The sequence below is a fragment of the Miscanthus floridulus genome, chromosome 2 (genome assembly GCF_019320115.1).
Source record: "Miscanthus floridulus cultivar M001 chromosome 2, ASM1932011v1, whole genome shotgun sequence".
Classification (NCBI taxonomy): domain Eukaryota; kingdom Viridiplantae; phylum Streptophyta; class Magnoliopsida; order Poales; family Poaceae; genus Miscanthus; species Miscanthus floridulus.
This window is the reverse complement of record NC_089581.1, coordinates 147,607,179-147,634,615: the sequence shown is the minus strand read 5'-3', so window position 1 is coordinate 147,634,615 and position 27,437 is coordinate 147,607,179. Positions and strand designations below refer to the sequence as shown.

Here is a 27,437-nt window from a genome sequence, read left to right as displayed (position 1 = left end):
TGGCCACCTCCACCCTACCGCCAAGCCACTACACGCAGCCTCCTCCAATGCAGCGGTGCTATGACCTCCACCATGCCACCACGCCATTGTGCACGGCCTCCTTCGATGCCACCGCACCTCTTTAAGTCTGGCACATCACTGCATTCACTGTCAATGCCACAATTGTTAGTGCAACCACTAGCAGCGACTATTGCCATGGGCATGCACTGCTAGATCTATGCCGACCGAGCCCACATGGATGGATCCGAGCATCACTGGCGCCGCCCATGCAACCCCAAGGGAGTTGGGAACACGCAACATCTTCATCGCCTTGATTCGAGGAGATGTAGCTCCGCCGCTGTCATCCTAGCACCTGCACAGGCTACTAGTGGTGTGCTCCGCTGATGGCAAAGACATTGACATTGGGGAGGGTAGAAAGAGAGACACCTGACATTGCTAGGGTTCCGTCATTGCTTGTATCACCCGTTGAATTGTGGGGGCCTTTTTGTTTTTTTAACAAAATGATGCTCTATTTTTTTTATACAGGTTTGGTTAAATTTAGAATGGTGTGACTTAGAATAATTGTTTTTTTACTTAACTTAGAAATAATTGTTAATGACGGATGGAAGACATAGTCGTTATCTAATAAATAGTCAATTTTTACAGATTTTGAACGGCAATTAACCAAATTTATTCACGCGCACGAGAATCAGCATTCGGGTACACGACGCCTCCCAGCCGGTACGGACAACGTGTTTCTAATTTAGAACAGAGCGCAGAGCAGTGAGCAACCAAAAAGCGCAAACAATACGAGATGCTTTCAGTTGCAAACAACTTGAGAGGGGACGGGGTAGAGCGACAACGAGATCTATGAGATCGAATGTACAGCCTTTTTCCCCGACATAAAGCGGCCCTCCCACTAATCATATCTCTTAACCAAAACCAAGTCGAGTTGTTGATGCTGCACTGAACAGGATGATGGGGTCCTTTAACCGTATTCTATTTGAACGGAAGGGAGAGGCCCTTTAATCTCCCATTCTCCCTAGCAAGCAAATTAAGGCGGCCTAAGAACAGCTAGCCTTTGGCCTTTGCGATATACTCAAAAGGAGTATATAGTATTTAGTTTAGGAAATCATTGTCACGCAGTGTGCAGCAAAACCGTGCGACTGCCATTGACACATTCCTGAGGTATTCGGCTCAACACATTGTCACTACTCACTATGGTGAGCATTATTAGGGCCATAATTTCTCACGGACGAGTATTCTCCGTTGGTTCCTTCGGCAGATGCGATACGAACGCCGTACGTTGGAGCCTTGGAGGCGAGCAGGTACCGTGCATGGTCATGGAAGGACCGTGGCTGGCCTGCTCTGCACGACTGACAGGTCTCCATCCCAACGACTCCACCGCAGCAGCAGCACCCTCCCCAACCCCCCGTACAAAGAAAGTAACCCAACCGCTTTCAAAAAGAAAGAAAGTAAGTAACGCAACCAACCTATCAAGCTGGTTCGGTTGGCTGATTCGTTTATGTGAGAGAAAAATACTGCTGGCTGTTTATATAAATAGTGTCTATGTGAGGGGCTGGCTGAAGCAATTCGCTTTGCGGTTCCTGCTTTGCCAGGACACGACATTCACTTTGCGGTTCCTGCTTCGTCCTCTGCGTTTCAATTCGCTCGGTGTATAACTAACAGGACGAAGAAAGGAAGGGCGGCCGGCAGCCGGAGCCGTGCATCGCGGTCCAGTCGAGAGGAGGAATAAACCACCAAACGAGCAAAACACGACTACAGTCTACAGCCAAAACACAGGGCCTCGCTCTCTCAGTCACAGGACAGAACTCTAGAGCTCCACCACCTAGAAATCTTTCTCGTTAGATTAGGTTTCTCTTTTTTGATAAATTGATCGGTGCATGCAGTTTAACAGAGCGCACTTTAATTGATAGGTACATTCGGTTTAGAATAGGTGAATTGGGATTGCACAATTCAATTCTTTGGTGAAAACAATGCTAGGAACCAGAAAATTTCTAGGCCATGGCCAGCCCACTCTTTCATGCATACATTTCAACATATACGGGGTATAAAACAAACGAAAAACCTACCCACCCGTGAAAATAATATCCTGGCATTGCGTTGCGTTGCGTTGCGTTGTGCGTGCAACTGCGCACGAGGAGCCAGGTCGTCGTGGCCGTGCTCGTCCTCCCGTGGCCAGCTTTTGCACGCAGGGCGCGCGAGAACAACTCCAATAATGCGGTAGCTCGGTGGGTTGTACATGCCATCAGATGCACGGTCCACTACTGACTCTCGTATGATTGGGAGAACATGCATATCATGCATGTATACTACAGCACAACACGACACTGGTTATATATATGCATGATTCATGATATGGGCTGTATGATTAGCCGTGAACTGTCCGTACTTGTGCTAATACCATTACCAGCCAATGCAACAACTGCTCTGAACAGTGCTATATATATATATATATATATATATATATATATATATATATATATATATATATATATATATATATATATATATATATATATATATATATATATATATATATATAACCCACCGTTAGAATGTATGATGCTTAAAAAAATTAATGATATATTTAGATTTAAGGGTATTTTTGACTTTTTACACCTGCAGTTTGACACCGTTATGAGCCAATCTGACGCCAGTGGTATGGAGGGTAAAAAAAAGTCGGAGCAGTGGCGCTGAAGACCACTGAACTTTTTCAGTGGCTCACAGAAAATTACGATCTTTTTTAATTGCTCACAAAGAAATCTCTGTTTCAATTAGGATTGTTGAGGGGTCCTGCGTTGCTTTCATTTCATCCGCTGGCGCTGGCACCGGCACCGGCACCTGTGGGCTTCTTCCCTGACGTAGATTCGGATATGGGTATAGCGTTTCCGAGGGCTGTCCAGAGTGCACTTTGATGCATTATTATGTCGAAAACTACTAGTCAGGCAATCAGCCTGTCCGTGCAAGATGGCCAGCCAAGCATTGAATTGAATCTAGGGATACCAATGAGAAATGGCGTTGAGGATCCCTTCCTAATAATAAGCGACGAGCAGATGGCACTTTTTTCCCTGCTATTTTATAGATCGGGCGTGTTCGCTGATCTGAAAAAAATCAGACCAGCCGGCTGGATGTCCACTTATTTTACTGTTTATCAAAACCAGCCAAACAACATTTTCTCTTATAAAACCAGCCAGTTTCAGTTAAGTTTTAGACCAGCGAAAACATGGAGCAGCATGGACAGGCAGAGAGCCTCGTCAGCTCGTCGCCTCGTGTAAAACGACAGGATTTGCTAGGAGAAATTCGGAGAATCACCTTGTGTATAGCCATGTAGTACTATAAGACGTCAATGTCGGAGCCATACCGTGCGATCCTGATACCCCAAAGCATGGAGCGGCATTGATGTCATCCATCCGACGCCTGCCACGATATTTTGTAGCAACAATGGCAACCTGGACCCTCCTAATTCAACATGTTCTGGTCGATCTACCAAATGAGCGAGATCCTACCATACCAAGCTGGCGCTGGGTTACGACTCGGATCGTCTCAACTCTCTCATCCTGCTATAATCCAGAGAGGCGAAAGTGAGTGCTCCGGTCTCCGCCTAGAAGCCGGCGGTCTTCCTCGCCTCCGACGGCCTTCGGTCTTTTACGAGGTGGTGGAGACTGCTAGCCTCCTGCCGGTCGGAGGTGTAGGTTCTAGTAGATCTAAGTTTAGGTTTTCGACGGTGGTGTCAAGGAATAAGATCCTCTCGTTCTCTTTCCTGTCTTGGTGGTGCTCCGCTCCGGTGCCGTCAACGAGGGCGTGGAGGAGGGGTTCCCTTTGTGGATCCCCTGTATAGGAGTTCGGTGCTGGCGGCTCGTCGGGAGGTGAGTTCGCTGGCCTTGTGTTCTGAGGATGGAGAGGCAGCTTCGGTTTGTGCGGAAGGCGGCAATGTCGAGTCTGCATCTTGGGGCGCGTCCCCGGCCGGTGGATCCTCAGCGTTTGCTTCATCTCGTCCAAGATGGCGGGTGTCTACTGCAGCTCTTCTTAAAGCCTGCTGGCGATGGAGCTCTGGTTGACCTGTGGTTGGCGGCGTTTGGCTTCCGGCGATGGAATCGGGAGGATTTGGGCTGCAGGGGTTCCAAGGAATGGTTTGTAATTTCTTTGTTTTTTAGGGACCTTTGTGCTTTTAGCTCGGAACAGTTGTCTTCTGTATCCTTTGTCAACGTATCTATGGCCTCGTTCGCTGGTCTGAAACTTGGCTGAAACTGGCTAAAAATACTGTTCTGGCTGAATTGTTGTGAGAGAAAAACATTGTTCCGGCTAAAAAAAGAAACCGAACAAACCGAATATGGGGTAAACCGAGCAGGGCCTATATTTGTACGAGTCCCTGTATGGTATCCTTGTACGTTGGATAAAAAAAAAAAAGAAGCTGGCGCTGGGTCGCTCGCTGGGGAGGACCAAGTGCAAGCAAGTTTTCGAGAAAATTCGCGGGTCCGGACTCCGGAGGGCAAGGGATGCCCAGAACGTACGTCTGGTAGGTCGGCCACTGAAAGGCACAGGCAGATGGTGTGTAAAATCTCCGGATCGGCCCTCCTGTCCAGTAATCAGTCCTCTCTGGCTGGCTCGCGACTGCCTTCGTCTCCGTCCGCTTGGATTATGGCGCGAGGGCACAACAGAGGAGGAGAAGAGGACGAGGGGTGGTTGAGCCGGCCGAGCGAGTGGTGGCGCTGGCAACGTAGCGTGGATTATGGCGCGAGAGGGCTCCAGATTGTACTGGACCGAGCCCTGCCGCCACATGACGCGACGGATAGATGGATAGCGCTGCCTGCTGCCCAACGCCTGTGGCACATAGGAGTAGATGCCAAGAGAAGGGAGAGACGGGGCCCGTGCTCCCTGAGACACGCCATGTGAGCAGACGTGCGCTCCCCTGCCTCCCGATCTTCCTCTGCTCCGCCCCGGACCACGGCGGGAGTCAGTGGACACGGTGTAGCTAGCCGGACCCGACCCTGCGTCGTGCTGGTCATCACACTGCATTTACCCCCTACAGGGCTCAAGATTGCAAGCAAGACGGAGATAAACGAGCGAACGAACGAAACGAACCCCCAAGGCTCCAGCACCCACAAAAGAAAGAAACGGGCCAGACAGTTTGGCGTCAATGCCGCGAGCTGGGGGCGGAAGGAGCCGGCCGACTCAAACAACCATCAATCGCAGACGCATCATATGCGTGGAAAAGCGAGGGAATCTGGCAAAAGAATGGACGCCATGCTGATGCTGTTTTCCGCCAACGCTAAAAGAGTAATCAGGCTATGCATAGGCCGCAAATTATGGTGCTTTAGCTGACAGCAGGATCGTTGTTGTTGTATATGAACAACAAAGCCACGAATCATGACGCAAATCACGAATATACAACCAAGAGCCGAACATGGGCTGTTCCTTAGGTCTCCAATTTTTTTGACACTCAAAATTTCCTTAGCCGCTACAGACACAAAAGAAATGGGACATAGCAGGTACATTAGTTAGTAATCGCACATACATATACAGCAACCGATTACGACAGCGGCGTCACCCACAAGTGAGCGCGAGACAAACCAGTAGAGTTAGGCATCCCCTTCCTCGTGATGAAGCCCAGCAGTGTTCTGACCGCTGCCTGCTGCGTCTTGACAGGCAAGGTGACCCACCCTCGGATACCTCTCCTTGAATTTTTCCTCCCAATCTTGCAACACCTCCAGCTCATCGGGGCTTAGGCCGTCCAAATCCCCGGTGAGGTCATTTGGGTCAAATGACATCAATGCCAGGGCCCGGGTTGCATCCCTCCCAGCAAACAAGGAATATGGTCCCTGAGGGCCATAAAAGAGCCTGAGGGAAAAATATCAGGGAACACAATCATGACTCTGTGAACAAGGGGGGAAAACCACGTTTTATATATATATATATATATATATATATATCCGGTAATGACGAATGGTCTTATTGCAACAGAGCCTAGCCCGCCCCGTTCGCTGGTCTGAAACTTGACTGAAAAACACTGTTCCAGCTGGTTTGTTGTAAGATAAAAACACTATTCGGCTGGTTTGATGAACAGTAACGCGTGAGGGGGACCAGCCGGCTGGCTGAACCCGTCCAGACCAGCGAACGAGACTGTGTATGAAAGTTATCAGAGAAAATTGAAGAATCTGGTAAGATGCATACATTCTGCTTGTGCATAAAGTGATAAACAAATCTTAGTACAAATGTCATCTGCCAGTAGGAAGCATGTTCAGAACACATTGCACAAGTGTCAAGCTCAAACCTGAGAATTGGAATCCAAACAGAAGCATTTTGTGGAAAATTATTTGAAGGACATAGTCCTATATACCTAATTCCTTGGCAGTATATGGGCCAAAAGAACACCCCACTAGAAAACCACAGTATCACTTCTAGAATCTAGACAGTCTCAACAAATACAAATATGCTTGTTGCCTGTTGAAACAGCAGCCTAGTTAAACAAAGCAAGGAATCAAGGGTACCCGACAGTAGCTATATACACTACTGATTGCAGGCTACAGGATAAACAATAGTGACCAAACTACAGTAGTATATGATTCCACACACTAATACAGTACTACACTCTAGAAAAATGTGGGGCTGAAAGGGGTGAGATGGCACATGATAAACTATATCACCCAGACAGCAACGAGCAAACAAATGGAACTGAAGAAACAAGATGCATAAAGCAATCAGATATGTAAATATCGGTATTGCAGAAGATAAGGGGAAAACCAGTAAAGGAGTTTGGTACACCAGGATACCATAGCAACAGATACAAAACTAAAATGCAGTGTAAACTAAATATGATGGTGTTTGGACCCAGTAATTTCAGAAGAAAGCATCAATTGGAGTCCAAATGAAAACTTCATCAAAATATTATAAGGTACAGAAACCAGATAGCCCTTAAGTAAACAAGGGAGTTTAGCTTCAGAGCTGCTAGAAGTAGTTCAGCCAGACAAGGTAAGCATAAAACTTGTTTTTGTTTTACAATTCCGATTTCTCTATAATGAAGCTAAACAAGGTGTTGTCCTCCCTAACATTGCACTATAGGTTAAATTCTAAACTGATAGCTTCCATAAGATGAATGCTAAATATCTATCCACTGAGTATTACAATCAAGGAAACTAATGTACTAGATTTAATACTTGACTAATTTTAGAATATAGCTATACTGGACCTGATAAAATATTTTACATCAAAATGAAAGATCGAGCATATCCACCAGCAAATCTCCTATTTCATCTCCTATACCTATAATTTTTAAGAGATCTCCTAAAAGAAGCACCCTCTCTCCTAAATAAAGGAGACAACCCCCTCTCCCCTATCCCTAAAAGAAATATAGGAGACAAATTTTAGGTAATCTGCGGAAGCAATAATCTCCTATATCCTAACTTGATTTTAGGGTACTCTCTTGAAGCAATTTATAGGAGATGCAATATAAGAGGTCTGGTGGAGATGCTCTAACCTAGATTCTGGTGCATATTTCTCATCAAACATGAAACATCTAACCTAGAATCCTAGATACTGGTGCATCTCTGTATGTCATTCCATAACAAAAATTGAGCTACAGCCTACAATACTCACCGTTGACATAATATCATAATATCTGCATCTCATTTTCTAGTTAAACCAAACCATTTGAGCATGTGCTCAGGCACATGATGTACTAATAAACCATAACTCACAGGTCTAAGTAGCACCCAATATAGTTATATGTCTGCACCTGCTCCGCATTTGAATTAATATAAGCTCAGGCCTCATGGTGCTTTTTATATCAGACTAATGCCTTACAGTTTCTGGATCAAATGGACCATTCGCGTCACTAGTTTGGCAAATCACAATCCACCTAAAAACTACACACAGCAGCTCAAGCTCTTCACCTTAATGCAGACCATCTCACCGTCAAACGTAGATCAGCCATTGCCACCTCATAACTATTAACTAGTTTGTGCAATTAGCACTACGTATTGGATTCTTATAAACAGTTTCCGCTTGAAACGAAATCATGTTACAGTAGCAGATTCTGTTCGATGAGCAGCGTATCAGGCCGCATCCCGACCAAATCGGAGGGAGCAGAATGGAGTGCAATCCTCACCTCCCGCGGGAGACGTCGTAGACCTGGCCGCGGATGGCGATGAGGATCTGCTTGGCGGAGTCCTTGCCGTCGTACGCGCTGAGCTGCTCGAGCGTGACCTCGCCCACCTCCACGGGGTCCGGGTACACGAAAGGCATCGGCTCCTCCTCCTCCTCCTTCCCTTCCTGTGCCTTCTCCCCCTCGCGCTGCTGCTGGGGCGGCTTGGGAGGTGGCGCGGGTGCGGGGGCGACGAAGAGGGAGGAGACGAGGAGGTAGGTGGCCACCATGAGGGCGAGGATGGTGGCGGCGGCCCCGGGCGTGAGGCCCGTGTAGGCCTGCAGGGCCTCCGCAATCTCCATTAGGGTTCGCTGGCTGCGACCGCGAGGGCAAAGCCTACTTGGGTTTTGGGAGGTGGAAGGAGGCGGGGTAGGTGCTGCTGTTGACTCGGTGACTTCGCACGCGGAGAGCCGGAGACGGAGGTGGAAGGGAAAGGGGCTGCTGCGGTTTGGACCAGGGTCGGCAGCCGGGCGCGGCCAAGCCGGGCGACAGCGAGTGGCAGCGCAAAAGCGGCAGACGGCAAAAAAAAGTGGCACGCTGCGCCTGCGCGTAACGTAAACCAGCCGCAACTGGCACCGGGCCCGGCAGCGTTGTTGGGTTGGGTCAGGTTGGGCCCGTGCCGCGTTTGTCATTCCTTCCTTGTCACGCGAGCAGTATTTATGCAAGCAGGCCTGAGAAACGTAAATGTTTGGGAGGTTGGGCTATTGGCCCAACTGACGGCCAACTAGCCTAGAGGCTTGGGTGTCATGACCAGCAAGGCGGGAAGGAGAAGGAAGAAATCAAGTGGCTAAGAGAAGTTGGGCCTCGCGGGTTGTCTTGTTCTGGGCTTGGCCCGAGTAGGTGTAGGGGCTCGGCCCAGGTTGGTAGGCGGTGGAGTGGCATATATGCCTTGTAGCTGTAGCTGAAACGGTTATCGAATAACAGAACTCCGAATTGCTTCCCCAATCCTCTATCCCGCTCGCCCCCTGTTCTTGCTGTTCTTGCTCATCGGCTCCCTCAAATTCTTGCTATCCTACCCCGGATTCTGCCTCAATCCCTCCAAATCCGTGCTAGTTCGTGACAAATTGGTACCAGAGCCATCATCCTCGGCGGAATTTTTTCTTCCCCGATTATCTGGTCGCTGAATCCGGTCTGGCGCCGAAGAAGAGAGCTCCATCGTTGCAGGCGAAGATGGCGAGCAACGTCGACAACCTGACGCTTATGATGCAGCAGATGCTCGACAAGATGACGGAGTTCGAGGCCTGGCGAGCCACCACCGACACCTCGCTCGGTTCGTTGCTCACCAAAGACGGCGGCGAGGATCACGCACTTGGAGAAGACGCCGAACCCGACTCCACCACCGCCTCCCCCGCCGCCTCCACCGGCAGGCTGGATTGCTGGGAGCGTCGACCTCAACCGCGATCCATCGCCAGGGGAGCACCCGTCTGCTTCCTCTAAGGAACAGCCCAACGGGCACGGCGCGGGCAGAGGGATTCTCGGTCCGATTCCGGGAACCGACCCTCTGCCGATTAACACCCAGTGTACGATTCCAGACCTCTCTGTTCATATTGCAAATCTTGTTCCTGGTTCGCATTCTCATACATGTCATGCCGGATCCACGCCCAAGATGGATTTCCCCAAGTTCGATGGTGTCAATCCAAGGCTATGGCGTGAGCAGTGCGAGGTGTATTTTGAGATCTATGGGGTGTCAGAAGCAATGAAGACAAGATTTGCTACCTTGAATTTCATCGGCTCAGCAGCTCTTTGGCTTCAGACTGCTCAGTTGAGAGGACGGTTTCAGAATTGGGAGGCTATGCATACAGCGGTTTGTGCCCACTTTGACAAAGATCAGTACCCCTTGCACATGAAGCAACTGGAGAACCTTCGTCAAACAGGCTCTGTAGCAGATTATCAGAAGAGCTTTGACCAATTGGCTCACAGTATTTTGTTGTACAATCCTTCTTATGATGATGTCTTCTTTGTCACTCGGTTTTTGGGAGAATTGAAGGAGGAAATCAGAGCTCCCATCACATTGCATAGGCCACCCAACTTAGAGACAGCAGGTACTCTGGCCTTACTGCAGGAAGCTGAGTTAGAAGCAGCCAGGGGCAAATCCCAGTTCAAGTCTGATCATTGGGACTCTGGAAGATTTCTGTTCAAGTTCAGTAACAGCTCAGATAGATCAAGGCAAAGAAAGGAGGAAGGGAAGGCAGTTGATAATTCTGTGCCCAATCCTACTTCAGACAAGCTGTTGGCTCTTAGAGCTCATAGAAGAGCTAACAATCTTTGTTTCACTTGTGGGGAGAAGTGGACAGGGAGAAATCATAAATGCCCCACACAAATACCTTTGCATGTGATCCAAGAATTGCTTGAGGCAGTACAAGTAGAACCTGATGAGGATTACAGCTCTTCTGAGGAGGATTCTGAAGCACAGGCTGGTTAGGTGGTCATGGCAGTGAAGCCAGTTGCTAGTTCCATTGCTGATGTGAAGAAAAGGAATAGGACTTTGAGACTGAGAGGTCACATTGGCTCCCAAGAGATTCTCATTTTAGTTGATTCTGGGAGTGCTGCAACTTTCATTAGCACCCAGGTGGCTTCTAAGCTGCAACATTCCTTGAAAGACTGTGAAACCCTCAATTTTGTTGCTGTTGATGGGCCACCAATGGTATCTGATAGTGTTGTTCCAAAATTGCATTGGCATGTTCAAGGACACACTTTCCAGTATGACACCAGAGTTATTCCATTAAGTTGTTATTGTTAGCCCACAGGATCACCGGCTCAGGTGAGTCAACCACTCACCAGTCTTGCCGACCACGGCCGAGCACAACCGAGGCTGTCCGACCACACACTATGGTTATAGGTACAAGAAGATGGAGTTCATTGTTAGATAATCTACTGCTTCCTTGTGTGAACACACAGCAAGGGAAGGCGGCGCCGAAAAGGCCCCCTGCTGTGGTACTGTAGCCGCTGCAGAGGTAGGCGCTGAACGGCTCACCTGCCGGACTGTAGCCACATGCAGGGACAGACGCAGAAGTCAATCCTGCTGTGTTATCTAGTTACTGTTGCAGCATTGCGCTGTACTAGGACTAGATGGATAGAGTTGTATATATAGTGTCACTACAACTCAACAAAGAGAGTTCAGTTTTGTCATCTCTTATACAGGGCTCTAGCCAACGCTGGTGCCTGTACTGCGTGTGTGTACTCTGTTCTCCCTTTTCTTCTACCTCTAGCCACAGTATGTGTGATCGGACAGCCTCGGTCGTGCTCGGCCGTGGTCGGCAAGACTGGTGAGTGGTCGACTCACCTGAGTCAGTGATCCTGTGGGCTAACAAGTGGTATCGGAGCCGTACAAGCGTCATCGCCACACTAACCGCTAGCGATGATGGGCGGTTCAGAAATGAGCGACAGCAGTGGCACTGCTGTGGCTGCCCAGCCACGACCGGAGGTCATTGTTCGTACGGTACAGGAGGTCAGCGGCACCAGTTGGCCGACGCTGACTCGCACCAACTATGGAGAGTGGTCGGTGACCATGAAGGTCAAGCTCAGAGCCCGACGGCTTTGGAATGTTGTTGACAAGGGCACCGAGAATGAGGAAGATGACATGTCAGCGTTGGAGGCTATCCTCGCTGCTGTACCGGCGGAGTATAGGGAGCCGTTGGGGGCGAAGAGCTCAACTAAGGAGGCGTGGGAGGCTATTGCGGTAATGCGCGTCGGTTCCGACCGCGCAAAGAAGACGACGGCCCAGCTTCTGAAGCAGGAGTACGCCAACCTCAAGTTCAAGGATGGTGAAACGGTGGAGGACTTCTCCCTCCGCCTGCAGACGCTCATCAGCAAGCTGAAGAGCCATGACGTCACCATCAACGAAGATGAGGCAGTCTGCAAGTACCTCCACTCTGTGTCGGTAAAGTACATCTAGATCGCTCTCTCCATAGAGACGATGTTGAACTTGTCCACCCTCACCATTGAGGATGTCACAGGCCGTCTGTGGGCGGTGGGCGAGCGCCTGGAGCAGGCAACAACAACGAAGGACAGCGGCAAACTGCTGCTGACGGAAAAGGAGTGGGCTACTTGGAGAAACTCTGGGAAGGCAGCCTCCTCCAGCTATGGTGGCGATGGCAAGCGCCGCGACAAGGCTTCTTCAGAGAAGAAGAATTAGGTCGACCCCAACACTTGTCGGCGCTACGGGAAGACAGGCCATTGGGCACGGGAGTGCCCAAATCGCAAGTAGGAGAAGAAGGCTGATGCGCAAGCTCATGATGATGATGAGGCCACTATACTGATGGCGACGTTCTATGCACTGCACGATATCGAGGCCGAGGAGAAGGAAGAGACGACGACGGTAGAAGGACCTAGGAAGGCCCTAAAGGCTGTCAACCTCGACAAACCACGCGCCCATGTCTACCTCGAACGTGTGGGCGCTGACCAGGAGCAACGGTGGTATCTGGACTCTGGTGCCAGCAACCACATGATGGGCTCCGAGGCATCCTTCTCTGAGCTCGACGGCGATGTTACCGGTACGGTGAAGTTTGGTGATGGCACATGGGTGGTAATCTAAGGGCACGACACCATCATTTTCAAGTGCCAGAACGGGGAGCACTGCGCGCTAACGGATGTATATTACATCCCACAGTTGTGTTCCAGCATCAGCAGCATTGGTCAGCTGGATGAGCGCGGTAGCGAGATACTAATCAAAGACGGAGTCCTTAGGATCAGGGACTGGGAGCAGCGACTTCTTGCCAAGGTGAAGAGGTCCCTGAACCGGTTGTACCTGCACGACCTAAAGGTAGAGCAGCCGGTGTGCCTGGCGGTAAGGCACACCGAGGAACCGTGGATGTGGCATGTCCGGTTCCGACATCTCAGCTTCGACGCGCTTGGTCGGCTGGTGAAGATGGTCCAAGGGCTATCCCACATCAAGCATGGAGGCGAGCTGTGTGATAGTTGCCTGGCCGAGAAGTAGAGGAGGCTACCATTCCCAAAGGTGGCCAAGTATCGTGCGAAGGACGCTCTCGAGCTCGTCCACGGTGACCTCTGTGGGCCGATCACGCTAGCTACAAACGGTGGTCAGCGATACTTCCTCCTGTTCGTGGATGATTGCAGTCGCTACATGTGGCTGCAACTCCTGACAAGCAAGGACAAAGCGATGGCGGTGATCAAGAAGTTCAAGATGCGCGCGGAGGCCGAGAGCGGTAAGAAGCTCTGCGTGCTGAGGACTGATCATGACTGTGAATTCACTTCGGTGGAGATCGATGTGTACTGCGCGGATCATGGTGTGGTGCGACACCACACCGCGCTGTACTCGCCACAATAGAATGGTGTGGTGGAAAAGCGGAACCAGATGGTGGTCGACATGGCTCGATCCATGTTGAAGGCCAAAGGCATGTCGACAAGGTTCTGGGGTGAGGCGATGGCTACGGTGGTGTTCATCCTCAACCGCGCTCCGACCAAGGCCCTAACAGGCAAGACACCGTTCGAAGCTTGGTATGGGATCAAGCCGAGCGTGTCCTTCCTCCGGATATTCGGCTGCATCGACCACGTTAGGAAGACGAAGCCGATCCTCACCAAGCTGGAGGACAAGAGCACACTGATAGTGTTCCTGGGCTACGAGGAGGGTACCAAGGCGTACCAGCTCTACAACCCACACGGAGACAAGGTGCTTGTCTCGCACGATGTCGTGTTTGACGAGAAGGCGGCTTGGGACTGGAGCAGTCCGAGCACGGGGGAAGCTGGCGGCTTCACTAGCACCTTTGTCGTCGAGCACCTGGTCATCCACGGTGGTGGAGACGCTGGGGAAGAGGTGTCGAGCACTCTAGAAGGGGTGCCGAGCACTCCTGCGGCAGAGCCGAGCACTTTGGAAGAGATGCCGAGTACTCAGGGAGGAGTGTCGAACACTACTGGAAGGATGCCGAGCACGCCAGGAGTGGCGCCGGGAGGTTCTACAGTGGTGGTGACCACTTCAGGACGGGTGTCGAGCACTCCCGTGACAGAGCCAAGAGATATTGCAGTGGTGCCGACCACTCCAAGACTGAGGCTGAGCACTCCTACAGTGGTGCCGAGCACTGCAGGAGTAGTGACGAGTTGTCTAGAAGTAGTGCTGAGCACACCGGCAGAATAAGGAACTCCATCAACACTGATTGAGTTCGTCTCACCTCCAAGTGACATCACTGAGTTTGTGGATGCCTTCCACGAAGGTGTGGAGGTGCGGTTCCGTAGGCTGGACGATATCGTCGACGACACAGGGGCGCTCAGGATTGGCTGGTTGGCTGCTCAATGACCAAGAGCTGCTGCTCGTCAGTGCAGAGGAACCACCCACGTTCGCGCTAGCTGAGCGCGACGGAAACTGGCGACGGGCGATGCTGGAGGAGATGAAGGCGATCGAGGAAAACGAGACATGGCAGCTCGTCGATCCACCTCCAGGATGCCGTCCAATCAGCCTGAAGTGGGTGTACAAGGTCAAGCGGGACGAGCTCGGCGCCATTGTCAAGCACAAGGCGCGCCTCGTCGCCCGAGGCTTTCTTCAGCGCGAGGGCATAGACTTCAAGGAGGTCTTTACGCCAGTAGTGCGCATGGAGTCGGTCTGTTTGCTACTAGCCTTGGCAGCAGCAAAGGACTGACGCGTCCATCACTTGAACGTTAAATTGGCCTTCCTCAACGACGAGCTAGCGGAGACGGTCTTCATCAAGCAACCCCTAGGTTTCGCCGTCAAGGGAGAGGAGCACAGGGTGCTCCAACTGCGCAAGGCGCTCTACGGGCTGTGGCAGGCCCCACGAGCATGGAACGCCAAGCTTGATGCCACGCTGGACGAGCTTGGGTTTCAGCGGTGCGCAACCGAGCACACGCTCTACACACGGCGACGGGGGAAGGAGCTCATCGTCAGCGTGTATGTGGATAACTTGATCGTCACTGGCGCGCACACGGAGGACATCAACAGCTTCAAGCGCGAGATGGCGACTCGTTTTCGAATGAGCGATCTTGACGCACTCTCCTACTACCTCGGCATTGAGGTAAGGCAGGGGAAGGAGGAACTTACGCTCTGTCAGAGCGCGTATGCCTTCAAGCTATTGGAGCGGAGCGGCATGGCTGAGTGCAAGCCATGCGTGACTCTAATGGAGGAGCGGTTGAAAATGACGAAGGCCAGCACCACGACGAAGGTGGATGCAACACTCTACTAGAGCATCGTCGGCGATCTGTGCTACCTAGTCCACATGAGGCCAGACATTGCGTTTGTCATGGGCTACGTCAGTCGCTTCATGGAGGATCCCAGAGAGGATCACTGGGCTATAGTAAAGTGGCTACTACGCTACGTCAAGGGGACGGTAGATCATGGGACCATCTTTCCAAAGACTAGCAGGAGTAGGCTGTAGCTCACAATGTTTAGTGATGCAGACATGGCATGGGACATCGACGGACGACGGAGCACCTCTGGCGTGCTCGTCTTCCTCGGATCGGCTCTAATTTCATGGTTGTCGCTAAAACAGAAGGTGGTGGCGCTATCTACGTGTGAGGCAGAGTACGTAGCGGCGTGCCAAGTTGTATGGCTGCGCCGGCTGCTGGGCGAGCTGATCGGTGCGGAAGCTCACCTAGCAGCATTGATGGTGGACAACTAGCCCACCATCGCCCTCGCGAAGAATCCGGCTCTGCACGACCCGAGCAAACACATCGACGTGAAGTTCCACTTCCTCAGGGACTGTGTTGATGGAGGGCAGATCGTCATCGAGTTCGTCGAAACTGGTCGGCAACTCACGGAAGTCCTCACCAAGCCGCTCGAACGTCTTCGACTCACGGAGCTGAAGGAGATGATCGGCATGGAGGGTACAAGGGATAGCAGTAGGATTAGGGAAAGAATTGTTAGATAACCTACTGCTTTTTGTGTGAACACACAGCAAGGGAAGATGGCACTGAAAAGGCCCCCTGCTATGGTACTGTAGCCACTGCAGAGGCAGGCGCCGAACAGCTCATCTGCCGGACTATAGCCACATACAGGGACAGGCGCAGAAGTCGGTCCTACTGTGTTATCTAGTTACTATTGCAGCATATGCGCTGTACTAGGACTAGATGAATAGAGTTATATATATAGTTTGTCACTGCAACTCAACAAAGAGAGTTCAGTTTTACCATCTTCTATACTGGGCTCTAGCCAACGCTGGTGCCTGTACTGCGTGTGTGTACTCTGTTCTTCCTCTTCTTCTACCTCTAGCCATAGTGTGTGTGGTCAGATATCCTCGGTCGTGCTCGGTAAGACTAGTGAGTGGTCGACTCACCTGAGCCAGTGATCCTATGGACTAATAGTTATGACATGATCATTAGAGCTGATTGGTTGGAGGCACATAGCCCTATGTTGTTTCATTGGAAAAAGAAAATCATGAAATTCACACACATGGGTAGAAGAATCACTTTGAGTGGTGTGAAGGATGTTGTTCCATCATCTAGTCACTCATATGCTAGAAATACAACAAGCTGTCATTCCTTTGGATATTTACTCTATTTCCCCCAGCAGTGCACTAATGGAATCTGTAATTGACCAGTCTGGCTTTCAAGATCAACTTGCAGTGGTCATTCAGAAGTATGATAAGCTGTTTCAAGAGCCAACTGAGTTGCCTCCTTCTAGAGCCTATGATCACCAAAACACTCTAATTCAAGGAGCTCAACCAGTCAATGTGAGGCCATACAAGTATGCTCCTTAGCAAAAGACTAAAATTGAGAGACAAGTGCAAGCAGTAGAGTCTTACCGCCTGTGACCGGAACGTCCCGAGCTCGAGTCGTGGTCTCCTCGTATTGCACAGGCGAGGGTAAGACTTGCCACTGACACCCTTCCTCGGACCCCACATAGAGCCACCAAACCTGGAGTAGGTAGGAGCAACCCTCAAGGTTCGCATGTCCTGAGGTGCGACGGCAGACAACGCATAGCTGTCGATACGTCCATGTCAGGACTGCGCTGCCCCAGCTGTACCCCGCTATGTTCTCCCACGGCTGGCGAAGTATGTCAAGAAAGATCCAACTAATGGTATTGCCCGAGGCGTCTGGGAAGAGGAAAGCACCAAGAAAGTGCCAGAGCCACACTCGAGCGAACCTGTCGATTTGTGCCTCCTCAGTTTGTGGGTCCAAGTACTCAAAACGCTCTGTGATCCAGGACGATGAAACACCGGAACTTTTCCTGTAATTGATCAAAGAAAATAAGACTCGATGCCAGCTGTAAACCAATGCAAGTATTAAATAGGCTTGAATTACTCACTTATTTTTCTTGGAAGCATCGTCGTCCGGTGGAAGAAAACCAGTAAACTGAGCCACCAGCTCCCTCCAGTGATCGTTGTCAACTATCCCTATCACTGGAAGTCCCCCCAACCGAAAGCCTAAAATAGTCTTCACGTCCTACAACGTCAATGTCATCTCGCCACAAGGTAGGTGGAACGTGTAGGTCTCAGGCCTCCACCTGTTATAAGAATAGAACGACTGTTAGTTGCCTCCAATTTGTTACAAGAAAGTTTATATATAAAGAATGCACTCGTACCTGTCTACAGCTGTAGTAAGTAGTGCTAGGTCAAGGGGCGAAAGACCGTGATTGACAACATGGACAAGCTCGAGGAAGCCGGCACGCCGTATGTACGACGTATAACGCTCGTCCCACTGATGCGCCCTGGTGTGAGTGCGGAGCCTCAAAGGAGGCAAAGGACACCTCTGCGTCGTTGTCACTCAAGATGTGTGCTCGGTGCTGGTCGTCGTACTCCACCTCAAGAATGGGGTACAACATGTGCTGCGTGGGAGGGGCCATCCTGTTACAAATTGATAAACAAAGCATTAGAGTATTTAAATTAACAAAATTCAAGTTAACATTAGTAAGTTCACAAACAAATTGACTAACCTAACTAGCCTAAATCCCTAAACCCAAAATCCTAACTATACTAGATAATAAATACATAATCAATCCATATAAAACTTTGGTTCTAAAATTACAAGTAATCTCTCCGTTTCAAAATAAATACATATCTTACTTCTCAAGTAGTCAAATATATTTAAGTTTGATCAAAACTAAAAAAACGGTATCAATATTTGTATCTCCTAATAAGTTTATTATGAAAGTATACTCCATGCTTAATGTAATAGTACCTATTATGTATCATAAATATTAGTATGCTATTATATAAATTTGGTTAAATTTTTTAAAAAATTTAACTTCAGAAAGCAAGATGTGCATTTATTTAGGATGGAAGGGGTACTTCCTCCGTCACATAACAATAGTCGTTCTAAGATATCGCAAAGACACCAATACTCAATGAAAATAGCCTCGATGCCCCTACATGCTCCTAGAAATGCTAGTACTAGCAGACTATCATCAACTCTTTTGCTTCTGCGCCGGCCGCTCGAGGATTGCGAGGACACGTGGGGGTACCGTAGGGATACAAAAAATACTAACTATACTAGATAATAATAATAAAAAATATGAAATCGAGAGGAAGATACCTTAGGAGCGGACGGCCTTGACGCGCCGGCGTTCGTGGCACGACTGGCTAGGGCGCTGCGCGGCAGGAGTGGCCGGGCGTGGCGTGGGCGAGCGGCCGAGGCCGTGCCGTGCGGGGCGAGGCGAGGTCGGGCGAGCGCGTGCGGCTGGCGGCGACGTTCGGGCGGGCAGAGCAGGGGTGCGTGCGGGCGGACTCGCACGCGGTATATATCTGGTCCAGCCGCGCCACGGATCAAGGCACGGCACTGCCGCGCCAAGGTCGGTGACGCGGCAGGACCCACACATCATCGGGCCCCCAGGCCGGCCCACGCCACGTCAGCCCTATGCCACGCCACTATGCATGGCGCGGCACAGACATTTTGTCACGCCAGGGCAATAGACGACCAAAAGTGTTAGTTTTAAAAAAAACCGACGGTGTTAGATTTAAAATTATATTCAACAAAGGGTTAAAATTAAAAAAAAAATCCCAACAGATATGCAAGACTTCATTAAGAGCACATTGAGCAAGAGGAAGAATTCCAGCAACACCTATTCTGGCACTGGGAAAAAACAAGGCAATTCAATTTGCAGCCAAACTAGCAATTTTGCTATTTGGGGCACAGATTTCTTGAGCATGCGACAGTCAAAAAAAATTCTTGAGCATGCCCAACAACACTAGTCAGTACGAAATTGAGATGGATAGTCCATCACTTAAGATTCACCCAGAACTAGTTTGGTACAGCCCTTCAGATCCTCCCTTCAGAGCTAAAAATCAAAGAAAAAAAAGAGAGACAAATAACAAGAGAATCGTGTATATATCCCAGAGAGTGTGCACTGCCCTGGTTGTGGTCAGGGAAATTCCTTAAATAGAACATGTCAGCAATCCATTGAACTTTCTGGCTACTGAAACCAAGTCATTTCTTCACACTTCAGCAAACTTGGACAGATAATTTCCTTCAAACAGATGAAGACACTAGGCATAAATCACATGATTTTTAGCTTAGATATTGACATGCCGCTTGTGAATTTTAGCCTTCTCAGCATCAATGATAGACTCCACTTGTTTAACAGCCTCCTCAAGTTTCCCTTCAGTGTTTACAACCACATAGTCGAAATTCTTCATGCGTTTCACCTCCTCCCTGGCTGTTGCAACTCTGACAAGAAGCATATCTGATGTTTCTGTTTTACGGTGGATTAGCCTTTTAACAAGTGCCACTTCACTCTCAGCAACTAAAAATATGAAAACTGCAGATTCACCAAGTATCTGTCTTAAAGTTGCTGCTCCTTGAATGTCCACTCTCAGAAGAATGTCACAGCCTTTAGCCATGTAGTCACGAATCTAGATGAAAAACGGAACATGTATGAGAAATTTTTGTAGGTAGACCATGTCTTCAGTTTTCGCACAAAAAAAGGACCACTTCGTCAGACATGTCTAGAATTTTACCCCAAAATACGGACATAATTTCTTTGGCTCTAATATGTAGGTGGACTGCATTCAGTCCATTGTGGTTTTTAACCCAAAATACACAATTTTCATTTCATTTCTAGGGAGTCCTATGAAATTAACGTCAATACATGTTAGCAGATTCTTTCAATCAAGTCGATGTAACTGAAACTGAGTAAAGTGAGTAAACGACACACAGCACTACAGAATGCTAGAGACAGTGAAACTAGAAAGCCAGTAAGCAACATTTTTGCAGAAATCCATAGAACTAAAGCAATACTCTATAAGACATTGAGATTTTTGAACCTTCAATCAAGCACCATAGATCAAATTCAAGTGATCAGTTTATAAAGGGGCGTACCCAGTGCAGAGAGCTCTCTCTGTGCGGAGTCTGGGGAAGGGTGTTAGTGGCAACCCTTACCCTCGCCTGTGCAATGCGAGGAGACCGCGACTCGAACCCGGGACCTTCCGGTCACAGGCGGTAAGACTCTACTGCTTGCACCAGGCCCGCCCTTCCAAGTGATCAGTTTATAGTAGGCAAAAATCAAACAGCAGACTAAACACATTGCACATGTACTAGTCACCAGCATGCTCAAGTCATGGTATGGTATTCCCTGCTGTACCCCATAACTCACTTGACATATGTAGCAAATAAGGCAGCTGACATTTGCAAACATATTCTACTGTAGTGATATTTGTGACCTACATGGTTTGAACTTTGAACTGCTCTGCTTCGCATATAAAGTGGAGTGTGCCCTTTTCTTGGTTTTTTATGGGATGAGCTTGGGTAAGCCATAAGAATATTTTAATCTAGACAGCTCTGAAATATACTGTAACTATCCCTGTATATAAAGCACTAAACAAACCTAGCAAGTAGCAACGCACCAAGCAGATAAAGATAATGGAACAAGTTTTTACCAGGCAATGTTTACGGTCTTTAATTATTGTGTGATATAAGTTGATTTTTACCAGGCATCAGGTCAACTGTACAAATTCGTGTGCATTTAATTTTTGGGGCAAAAAAATTGATAGCGATATGATGGTTTCTCCACTGAATTTCTAACTTCTATGGTTATTCACATCACTTAGGTCTGCAGTGCCATTGGCAAAATTCCAGCCACACCACTCATACCCACAAGGCCATAACACATTTTTCCGCAATGATACAGAAGATTGAGTTGTTCGTACTGAATAGTCATAACATCATAAGTGCATAAGTAAACCATTGTTAGTGCATATGGTAATCGTAAACCGTTAGGTACTGCTTTTCCTAAATCTTAACTTATCCAGCATGTGTATGCACACCAATCTGCAGGCAAGAAATCGTCCTGATGCAAACAGGTAATGATATAACCACGATCAAATACCTGCTGTTTGGGGATCCCCTTGTACTCCCCATAAACAAGTGCATACTCAAGCAACTCCTCCCTCTCAATCATCGTCAGGAATTCCTCCTTACTGACAAAGTAATAGTCTTTCCCGTCAACTTCACCTGGCCTCATCGCCCTGCTCGTTGCGGTGACAACGAAATGGATCCCTTCCCTCTCCTCCTGCAGCCTCTGCAGAACAACCCATACCCGACATTGTAAAGCCAATCAGAAACCAATGGCCCGCAGCAAAGGTGAGTGGGATTAGGGATCGCAATGAAGTGTGACCTTGATAACGGCGTCCTTGCCGACACCGCTGGGCCCGCTGATGACGAGGATCATCGGCTGCGGCGGCGGCGCCAGCGGCTCGGAGCTGAACGTGGTGCCCAGCGCCGCCTCCAGCCCCCTGAACAGCTGGTCCTGCAGTGCAGTGGCACAGGACAGGACGCAAGGCGCTTAGGCGGTCCAAGGGGCAAAACTGTCAATAATCTAAGCATGTGACCCAAATACCTTGTCAGCGCCGAGATGAGGAGGAGGAGGCGGCGGCGGGGGGCGGTGCGAGGAGTGCTGCCACCCGGCGGAGGAGGAAGACATGAGGCAGCGGGGCGGGGGGCGGGGGGGCGGAGGGGTGGTGCGGGCGGCGCAAGAGGAAGGGGCCGGCCCCGTACGAGGGAGGGGGCGCGGGCGAGGGCGCAGGAGAACCTTCGCGAGAGAAGCATCGAGAAGGTTCCGGGGACAAGAGGGTGGAGTGGTGGAGGGGCGGAGGCCGGAGCCCGGACTCCTGGAGGGTGCGGGGGATTGCCGGATTGGAGTAGGAAAGAAAGGAAAGGATGGCCGGTGGCGAAGGCCCAAGGGGGTTTGTGGGGGTTTTGAGGGCGTCTGCCGCGAAATTGACGTATTCCAGCCTTCCAGGGATAAACGAGCTGAACGTGAGCATTCGTTTTTGTTTTTTTTAACGAATTTAAGTATGCCTTTGCGCCTTTGCGTGTTCTCAAGAACAAGGGCGAATATTACCACGCGACAGATACGGATCGTTTGTCTACTTGTCTAGGCAGCAATGTCCAAAGGTGTCTAACTATAAACTATCCAAGGGATTTTTCTTTTCTGCATATTTCAGTAATATTTATTTTTTTATATATCCCTATGAATATGAATTCGTTATATTTGGAAACCGTTTGACCACAGACTGAGCTCAATTGGTTAAATTTGTTATGGTAGAATGTACAGTATAAGATTCGTACCACAAAGTAATAACACAATCGTTTCTATTTTTGGCTAAATATTTTTTTCATTGATATGTAAAATGCCTTGGACACATAGGCGATCAGCTGCATCCCTCGGGGGAGAGGGTGAGTGTGTAGTCCCTCTTACCCTTTTTATCTGCCGCTACGATACTCACGTCAGTCAAATTTTCTTAAATTTTACTAGATTTATAAAAAATATTATCAGCATTTGTATTTTTAAATATGTTTATTAAGAAAATAGATTCAATAATTTACCTAATGATACTAATTATGTACTATAGATATTAATATTTTTTATATAATTGATCAAAGTTGAGTATGTTTGCTTTTTCGAGAAGTTGTAACACCCTAGGTGTTTGGCTCCCATAAATTGCATTTCATTTCATAAACATGTGCATCATCTATCTTATCATGCCATTGTTACTGAAACATGTATATGCAACATTCTCAATTATGTTTGTTTCATACTTGATTGCTTGTGAATGATAGTTAGTGCAACATGTGAATGCAACATGAGTTTCTCATACCTTGAAACATGGCAACATGGTAGTAATACGACAAGTTTAAAATTACAACAAAGTCATGAAACATGTGAAACATGGAATTGCAACATTAGGGTAAATTGAGTGTTTTGTTGTTTCATCACATGTGATACTTAGAAGTTGGTGTAGCACTTGTGTAGAGTGGTTAATTATGGTCTAATACACCTTAACTACACTTAGGGTAATTGATGGGACATTGTTCATGAGGACCAAAATGACTAAATTGCCCTCTAGGTGGAGGTTTGACTATAGGATGACCTATAGAGTGACTCTATTTGACTGATTAAAAAGTCCAACCTAGAGACCTTGCATGGATGTGCACCCTTTACCAAAGTTGTAGCCAATTTATCAAGGAACAAAAGTCTCAATATGACCATCTCATGAAAATGGATAGAACATGCTCAAACAGGGCCCACAAGTCAGGTTTCCCTGCTGATTTCAGACTTAGAAATTTTTCTTCAGTCAAGCCCCGACTTACAGTTTCATGAGCCCCTCTTTGCGACCGTGTATCTCCCAATCCAGACCGAATTAGTCCAAGCCCCAATTGATAATGTTGTAGTACTCCTGTAGCTCTACAAATTTGTTGTTACTACCTACCGTTAACTCGGGCTGGATTATGAGATTTGAGGCGATGAATCGGCGCTGTCAGTCGTGCCACCGGACCTTGATTCAGGCGTTTCAGAAAACATTCAGTGAACGCCGTGGCCGACCGGTTCAGAGGCTGGCCACCGCGTGGCGTGCATGCTCAGCTAGCGCCTCCACGTCGCGAGCCGTGTTCCTAGATGAAAGCCAAGCCAGCGCCTCGCTCACTCCCTCTTCCTCTCGCCATTTCCCCCTCTGCCGTTCTCTTCCACACAAGCGCGGTGACCGGGAACACCGTGACGCTACCGAGCCAAATCACCCTAAACCGAGCGCCATTGTTCGATTCCCCTGAACCACAGCACCACTGTGAGCCCCTCCACGTCCTCGACCTCACCGTAACCTCGTCTTCGCCTCAGGTAGGGCTCACCGTGAAGGCGGCTCCACCGGGTCGCCATGTTCGCCACCGGCCGAGCTCGCACGTGGCTGTGCCGCTTGAGCCTCTTACTGCCCCCTCCTTCCCTTGCTTTAGGTCCAGTTAGTGATGCTGATGCTCGTAGGGTAGGCCATTAGGGCCGTGATGCCGTTGGCTCACCGGAGCTGGCCAACCCGCGGCCGTGCGCCGTCATGGCCGTCGCCATTCCCCCTAGCCACCGAAATTGCTGCAATTGATGGTACCCCTAGGTGCGCACAGGTGAGGTGAACACACTGGTATCGGTGGCCTCGCCGGAGCTGCCACCGGCGACGAGCTATCGTCGTCGCTCTTCTTCCCTCCCCTATCTTTCTCTCTGACTAGCGGGGCCCGCTTGTCAGCAGCCGCGCGCGGGCGGGAGCCGACCGTGGGCCGCGCTGTGCTTTTGGGCCGCGCTGGCGTGTGCGAGCGCGTGCGTTGCGGGCCGCAATGTTTTTCTGGGCCAGCCCAGCAGTAGTGGATAGGGTTTCCATTTTGTTTTGTTTTATTCTTTTTCACAGATTTGGGTACAGATTCAAAAATGTATATCTCTTGGTTGGTAGATCCAAATGATGTTGTTCCAATTTTGTTGAGTCCCTGGTAATGTCTAGTTTATACTAAAAATATAATTTATGCCATGTTCTGTTATGAAAAATGAAGTTGTTAATTATCTCTTTTAACCATATGGGAAATAGGGGTAATTATATCTTTTTCTATGTAGCTCCAAATGGCATAAAATTTTTATGGTGTACTGCTCATATCATGAATAGCTTGTAGTTAAATTTTCATACACTTTGGACACTATATGTAGGAGTTAGGTAATTCTTTTGTTTGCATGGATGGATCTTGTGTGAATTTTCATAATTTTTCTATAGATCCAGTAAAGGTAAAATTTGGTGAGTGCTATTATTATGCTAGAATGATACTAGCAAAAATGTGAAATCTATTGCTTGATACTTTTTAATAGGGTTTCCTAATTATGCTAGAAATAGACCTGCCATCTGTTATTTTTGATACAGCAAGTTCTGCTTTTCCAATTGCTTTGAAAATTTTATGGTAGTCTATGTGAAGCATGAGGTAGCTACTGTAATTTTTGTAGATTTTTCTGTATAGTGTTACTATATGTTGCTTTAATCACCTAATTAACTAAATAAATTAGAAAAGGACATTAAATAATTTATTTAGAAGTTGGCACTATACTTTCTGATGTTCCTCTGGTATGCACAACAAGTTGGTAAACTTGGTTTAGTCCAATTATGCTTTTGCATCATCACTAAATATTTAATTTAGTAAACCTGTCATTTCTGGACAGATTCTATGTTTACTTTAATTCAATTTGGTTAACGTAAGAATCATGCTTTGATGTTTACAAATGATTTGTAGAGAATTTCATAAGCTTTTCAGAATGTCCTCTTGCAAGTCATTTGAATTTGTAGAACTCTTGTTGTGATTGAATTAAGGAACTGCTCATTTGCATATGAAACCTTAACTATTGATTTAAGTATGCCTTTACTATTTCTAAGCTTGTGGTAATGTTCCTAGGTGTTAGGCCTTTAACTGAAGATGAGCATCTTTATCTTAGGTTATGCAAGTTAGGTAAGTTGATCTTGTTCTTCGAGTAAGTTAGATACATGTTTTAAAGTGATTTGAATAGAGCTATTCTTAATCGGTAAACGAGTGTCCAGTGATGTTTTCATTAAATACTTATTGTTATCCATTCATCATGAGCATCATGTCATTCCTTATGCATTCATGATATTTATCTTGTGCATCTGCATGCAATAGGTATACCAGAAGGAGTGACACTGCTAGAATTCGAGGAACCGAGCGGGGAGCAGTAACAGCCAACACCGAAGGTTCAGGAGGTGCAGACCTCGGGAGAAGTGCCAGACGAGGTCGTCGTTGAGTGCCCGGATCACCGTCTGTGCAACTTTGTGAAAGGCAAGCCCTAGAGCATATTAAGCCTCTTAACTTCTGAAATGCAATTAAAGTATTATTGTTATATATATATTGTTGCATTAAGTTTAGGTGTTGGATGCAAACACTTGCTGCATTGGTTATCCAATCCTTGTCTAGATATTGATACCCTGAATCCTATGTAGCTTAGGCTCGTGTAGTGCTTAGCCCTGCTTAAACGCGGTAGAAGTCAGGTGATTTCCTGTCACCTGGAAGCTATAGGGATATACATATGGCATGGTTGGCTATATTTGCTATCGTGGAAAAGAATCTGTCTTAATTTGAATTGAAGACCGGGCGGAGGCTTGCCGGTTTATAGTGACTCTGTCTATGTCGCTTAAGGACCGAATCTTGGAGCCTTTCTTGTTCATGTTGAACGCATGCCTCTCTCTTAGTTAGCCGGGTCTGGAGACTGACCATGAAGCCGAGTAGCTCAACTCAGGCCAAGAGTCGATAAGTATAAAGTATGTCTCGAAAGGGAGCCGTAGGCGTGAGTCCAAGGGCAGGTGATTTAAAAGTCCTAATCGTCCTGGCAGAAGGGTAATCCCTGAGAGTGCTGGCGCTGATCGAACCCGCGAATTTGGTTCCTGAGTTGTACCAAAGGTGACCCACGGCTACCCTTGCAAAGTATGCCAGGGTGAGAGTTAGGAATACCCCCTCAGCTGAGTTGTAATTTGATTCGAGTCACCGTCTCTCACCGGTTAGTGAGAACTTGACGGACTTATCTTCAAAGTAGATACACTAAATAACATAATGGTTCAGGAATGATGGTATGATGATGACAGCCTTATTATACCTGATATGGTTAATATTGGTTGCTCCTAATAAGTGAGTGCTCTAGTACAGGTGCTAATCTAGTGGACAGGTAAATGATGATAAACTTGATGCTAAGTTTAAATTGGTCACTATATTCATAAGCTCTTTTATGCAACTGTGTCAAGCTAGCCCACCTCATAAGCCTTGCATGACCCTTGGTGTCCTTTATTTCTGGTTTTGATGGGTAAGTCTAGCTGAGTACCTTCTCATACTCAGGGTTTATCTCCCACCTGTTGCAGATGACTAGTTCTACTTTAGTTGTTGTAAGTATTGCCTTCTCCTGGCTAGGGATGAAGACTAGACCGTTGGGCGTGGTCTCTCCTAGTTCTCGTACCTGAAGATGCTTTTGGTGAGATAGGACTAAGATCTGGCAATGTATTTGAAACTATGAAGTTATGTACTAAACTATGTTGCTTCCGCAAATTTGAACTTGGTTTGTAATATTTTATTTGAACTCTAATGGATGTAATCCGAATGCCACTTG

At 48.2% G+C, this 27,437-nt stretch overlaps 1 protein-coding gene and 1 pseudogene across 1 annotated transcript; both read right to left on the bottom strand.

Annotated features, from left to right (window-relative positions):
* Positions 1–5,371: 5,371 nt before the first annotated feature.
* Positions 5,372–8,635, bottom strand: LOC136540023 (membrane steroid-binding protein 1-like). The gene is made up of 2 exons (XM_066532007.1): positions 8,108–8,635; positions 5,372–5,841 (listed from the first exon to the last, which is right to left on the bottom strand). The coding sequence occupies exons 1-2, from the start codon at positions 8,443–8,445 to the stop codon at positions 5,583–5,585; spliced, it is 597 nt and encodes a 198-aa protein (XP_066388104.1). The 5' UTR covers positions 8,446–8,635; the 3' UTR covers positions 5,372–5,582.
* A 10,481-nt stretch (positions 8,636–19,116) lies between these two features.
* On the bottom strand, positions 19,117–22,204 carry LOC136540022 (guanylate kinase 2, chloroplastic/mitochondrial-like; annotated as a pseudogene).
* Between the last annotated feature and the right edge of the window lie 5,233 nt (positions 22,205–27,437).